The sequence below is a fragment of the Tripterygium wilfordii genome, chromosome 7, assembly GCF_013401445.1.
Source record: "Tripterygium wilfordii isolate XIE 37 chromosome 7, ASM1340144v1, whole genome shotgun sequence".
Classification (NCBI taxonomy): Eukaryota; Viridiplantae; Streptophyta; class Magnoliopsida; order Celastrales; family Celastraceae; genus Tripterygium; species Tripterygium wilfordii.
In genome coordinates, this window is record NC_052238.1 from 4,251,552 (window position 1) to 4,256,769 (window position 5,218).

General features: G+C 34.9%; 1 protein-coding gene across 1 annotated transcript; it reads right to left on the reverse strand.

The window, feature by feature from the left end:
• Positions 1 to 1,555: 1,555 nt before the first annotated feature.
• LOC120002493 lies at positions 1,556 to 2,524 on the reverse strand. The gene has a single exon (XM_038851264.1). The coding sequence runs from the start codon at positions 2,522 to 2,524 to the stop codon at positions 1,556 to 1,558; it is 969 nt and encodes a 322-aa protein (XP_038707192.1).
• Positions 2,525 to 5,218: the final 2,694 nt, after the last annotated feature.

Here is a 5,218-nt window from a genome sequence, read left to right on the forward strand (position 1 = left end):
ACAAAAATTTTGTGTTTAGACCGAGATTTCGGACATATAACTTATGTCGAAACTAGATTTATTCCATATCGAACAAATTCGATCATCCAAACCAGACAGTATCACCCCTAACTACATAGTTTTCAAACTTCTTCCCGGTTTTCTCCTCATAATCTAATTTTAGAGCTACATGGTGTTCAACAGCTTCCCAATTTTTTGTCCTATATTATCCCTAAACTATCAATGTCTAGCACTTTTAGTGCTTAAACTATATAACAAAATAATTTGGGAATTTTGAAGAGTTAGGTATTTTGGGGATTTTATGAAATGATAGGTGTAAAATTTAAGTCAAATGGGTTGATAGGTGTAAAAATTACGTCAACTTGGATGCCACATGATTTTTCTGATGTCAGAAGCATTTGAGAGACGAACAAAGTACCTTTGAATAGTTGAGGGACGATTTTAAGAGCAAAAAAAGTTTAAGGACAAAAATAAATAAATGATATAGTTGAGGGACCAAATGTATATTCTTGTCAATGGAAAAATTGACTTGTTTCGAAAGCCTTTAGATATGGACAATGAGTTCTTGAGTTCTATTTTTATAGTGATGGGATAAGGTGATAATTAAGGGTGTGAATTTTTTATCCTTTTGTAGACGACTTTTATGTCCAAAAAAAAAGTCTACACGCAATGACGAGTATAGATTAGGCTCATCCTAAACATTTGAAAAAGATTTATTGAATTTTTAGAAAATTTTCATCGGCCAAGAGCATCAACAATATATTTTATAAATCCGCCACTAACTCAAAACATGAAAACAAGACATAATATTATAATGGTGAAACCTAAACAAACATATTTATACTTGATACATTTTTAAGTTGGTATTGGCCCACAAGCACAACAAATATCTCAATTGGTATCAGATTGGTCTGTTTGAACCTGTCATTGATAAAGCAATGCAGAATTCCTTGGGTTTTAGTGAATGGCGGGCTAAATCTTGTGGACACGTGCTTAGTTTTTACTCAACTTATTATAGGTGAAAAATTTCTGCGTACGCGGAACGTGGGTTTTATAACCTAAATTTAGGCTCATATCATATGTTCAAATGATAAATTTATATATTGTTATTTTGGGTTACAAAAGAAACGCTGAGAAAATTTCCTACTCGAGCTTTAATGGTGGCTTAATAGTGGACTAGTCTGCTCTCCTCGTTCATATTTTGGCTCACACCAACCCTCCACTAGGCCATCTAAGGTCGATTCATCTAATTCCTCCCTCTGCTGGGATGGTGTATGAAATTCAATTTGGGCAACTGATATTTATTAAACATTATTGTATCAGTTTAGGCATCACAATCTCTACCAAATACCAATCCATTTATAATAAGCCATAGTTATCAAACGCGACATTTACAGTATGAAAGAAGAATGCTTGGAAAATAAACAAAGCAGAGTCATTTTTATTTGTTCTTCTCTGCAAAGAAAAAGACAAGCACAGATTCCATACTTTCATGAAATGTAGACAATTAGACATAATCTTCATGTATTGTCTTCAGTGAGAGCATGAGACGACTTTACACATGAGATTCTTCTAACTGCACATTCTTGGCCCTCAGAGGGAAGTAATTTCCAGTAAAAGTTTCGAGATGACCAGATAAAGCAGACCTGTCGATGCTTTCATGGTGATAAGACTTGCAAACAAAGTAAAGCACTGTTTGCATCACAAGTTCAAACAGCATAACCTTAAGCAGCAACAAAAAGCAGATGATTCCGATCACCACTCGAATCGCCAAACTAGACCCAAACCCCTCCACCACAAAGGTCTCGAATACAGCTTCAATAGCCCCGAAACAAAATCCAATTACAACAAACAAACCGACTGAAACACCCATCTTGCCTTTTATCAAACACCTGCTCTTCACCATGGCTTTCCACCCATAAATGTCCTCCAACACCGAAACAACGCTCGCTATATTCCACACAATTGTGATGTACAACAAACCCGCAATGTACAAGATCAAGAGGACAATACCGATCGCAATCCCAATCGAAGAAAACCCCACAACAACAGCCCACAAAACTAAAACCCCAATTGCAACAACGTTGTAAACCAAAGCGACTGCGAAACTACATATGAAGGTAACAAAGAGTCGCTTCCAGACCCTTGGGACCACGCTCATGACCTTCTTGAAGGTGATTTGCTTGGCAGTGTAAATGCAGGCGATGGTGTAAACAACTGCAGCGGTTGAGAGCAGAGAGAGTATGAGAAATACAGTGAAATAGGCGGCTTTGAAGAGCACAAACCGAGCCCAATCGGCGGAGACCTTATGAGAGAGACGATTGCGGGTGTTTTGGTCTCTGATTGCCTTGTCGAAGAGGAGCTGTGAGACTTGGAATTGAAAGAGGAAGACGAATGAGAGTGGGAGGATTAGAGTCAGAGTGATTTGACTGAAGATTTTTCTCCATGAGAAGACGGTCTTGAAAGAGTATCTAAAGATTCCAAAGAAACCTAGAAACTGAAGCTCTTGCTGCTCTCTGTCCATGGTGTTTTTCTCTGTTTTCTTCCTCCTTAGAATTGGAGATTGGGGTTCTTATAGGGGCAGAGAAGACGAAGTGGATAGTTCAATTTACGTAATGAACCTTCGTCTTCTCCAATAAGATGACAAACATGTAAGGTTATAATAGTAATTTAGGTTGCATGTGGATGTGGTCAAGTAGGAACTGTGAAGTTTCGTTTGAAACTTTCAACAGTTGACTCAGGTGGGACCCAGAGTCAACGCTTTTAACTTCGATAAAGGGGATCAGCATTTAAGGTGCAATTCCCTCAAAGGCCCACCACTACAAAACTCTGCGATATTTCGACTAGAAAAATCTGTATAGAGAGGTCGGATGACGGGTCGGGTCTGCAGTGCTGCAGGCCTGAATCGCAAACCAACACTCTGTTGGAACAGTGTTTTTTTTTTTAAATTGAGAATAACACTATACAAGTTTACCTTTTAAACATATGATATGAGTATAAATTAGGGCCGTTAAACTCTCGTACACATAAATTTCTCACATGATGACATGTGAATTTGAGCCAAAACTCACCGTATGGCCACAATGATATTGTTTTCAGTAAAAATCGAACTCAAGATTTTTCGAGTTTATACAATTGGGTCCTATAGAGATTCACTAACTAAACTTCAACCCCAATCCTATAAAATTTGAACCCATAATCTTAAGAGTCTTGGGGAACGTAGCCTATCAACCGAACTACCCCTCAAATCTCTAATTTACAAAGTGTTTATAATTTAGTGATTTTTGGATCAATCGTGCATTGCATGTCATGATCTGAAACAACTCAAAGCAGCAAGAGAGAGAATTAAAACATTGACTCAAACCAAAACACAAAGGCGATTCTATGTATAAAGTTTAACAACAATAACAAAAGTTTGAAAATAGAATAATGCTTGAAATCCAATAAATTAAATATATAGAGACCATGGGCCCACATAGTTCCACAAGTCTTTTCTCTCAAAAAATATTGATGAGGACGTGGCTGGCCCACTAGAGCTATTCGGCCCATTTTCAGAGATGGTAGGCCCAAAGGTCTTTCCTCTCTAAAAATATTGATGGTGGATGAGCCCGGCCACTCTTTGGCCCATTGTCAGAGATCGTGGGCTACTGGGCTAGACTATGTGTGTGTTTGACAGAGCGATTGTATTGATTTTCAACATTAATTGTTAAGTTGTGAAAAAAAAAACTGAGCTTAAAGTCTTAAAATAAGCTGTGAGGTATTTGGTAGAGTTGTTAACTATGATTATTTTTAATTAAAAATATGTTTTGTTTTTATTATTTTTAAGCAAAAATTATAACTAATTTAATTTAATATCTAAATAATAATTTAATATGAATAATATAAATGAATAAAATGTATTTAAATAAAATATAAATTAATTATTATAAATGAATAAATAAAATTTATTATAAATATCAATTATAATAATTCTACATGGATAAATATAAATTATTAATAATTTGATTATAACATTATTAATGGATAAATATAAATTATTATTAATTTACATTAATATTTATCAACAATTAAATAAATTAATAATATATTCTATAATTTCTTAAGTAGGGACCCACGTGAGATCTACATAAAAAATATTTTAAAAAAAATAAACGGACAATTGACAGTAAGATCACTTTAGACAACTTAATTGTAAAAAGGTCATGGACATTTTTAAAATTGTAAAAAAATGCAATTTAAGGGTAATTTGGTCATCTGACTTAAGATATTTTTTAGTTTATACCTATAATACCCTCCTCTTTCTTCTTCTTCTTCTTCTTCTTCTTCTTCTCCCTCCAACTATCCAACTCTAGTGTGTCCTCTCTTTCTCTCATTCTTCTCTACTAAAAGTTATCTCCTTCTTTCTCTCCTTCTTCTTCTTCTTCTTCTTCTTCTTCTTCTTCTTCTTCTTCTTCTTCTTCTGGTTCTCGATCTGGTTCTTCGTTGTCTTCTTCTCCGTTTTTGGCCGAGTTCCTCCTCTCTTCATCTCCTTCTTCGTCGTTGCTCAATCTGGATTGCGTCGAGTTGCTCTGCTTCGTTTTTGACAGATCTGGACTATGCTTCGTTGTTCAATCTGGGTTGTGCTTTGTTTTTTTACAGATCTGGACTCTGGTTCGTTTTTTGCAGAGATGTATCGCTATAGTATCACTATAGTATCACCAACACCAAAAAACCACTAAAATGATGAAACTAGTATGCATACTTCATCTTCCTAACTACTTTTCCTTTCTTAATTTTCTTTTCTTGGTTACCTCTCATGTTCGTTTTGAAAAAACATTTACAAGTGCAGAGATGTATCACTATAGTATCACGAACACACAAAATTCATTAAAATGATACAATTGAACCAATATGCATACTTATTCTTCCTAATTACTTTTCCTTTCTTGGTTTTCTTTTCTTGGTTTGTACATCTCTTGCTCGTTTTGGAAAAACATTTACAGCCGCAGAGATGTATCACTATAGTATCACGAACATCAAAAATCCACTAAAATGACATAATTGAACCAGAAAGACATGTAATGCTATCAAATTTACATTGTAACATTTATATCATCATTTTATGAGCCAAAAATATAAATTGAACACTAAATTGGATCTTCTATTTAAAAGTATCACTATTGTATCACAATTCGTGGAGAGAGAAAATCAAAATTGAGGTTATTTTGGTAAAAGATGA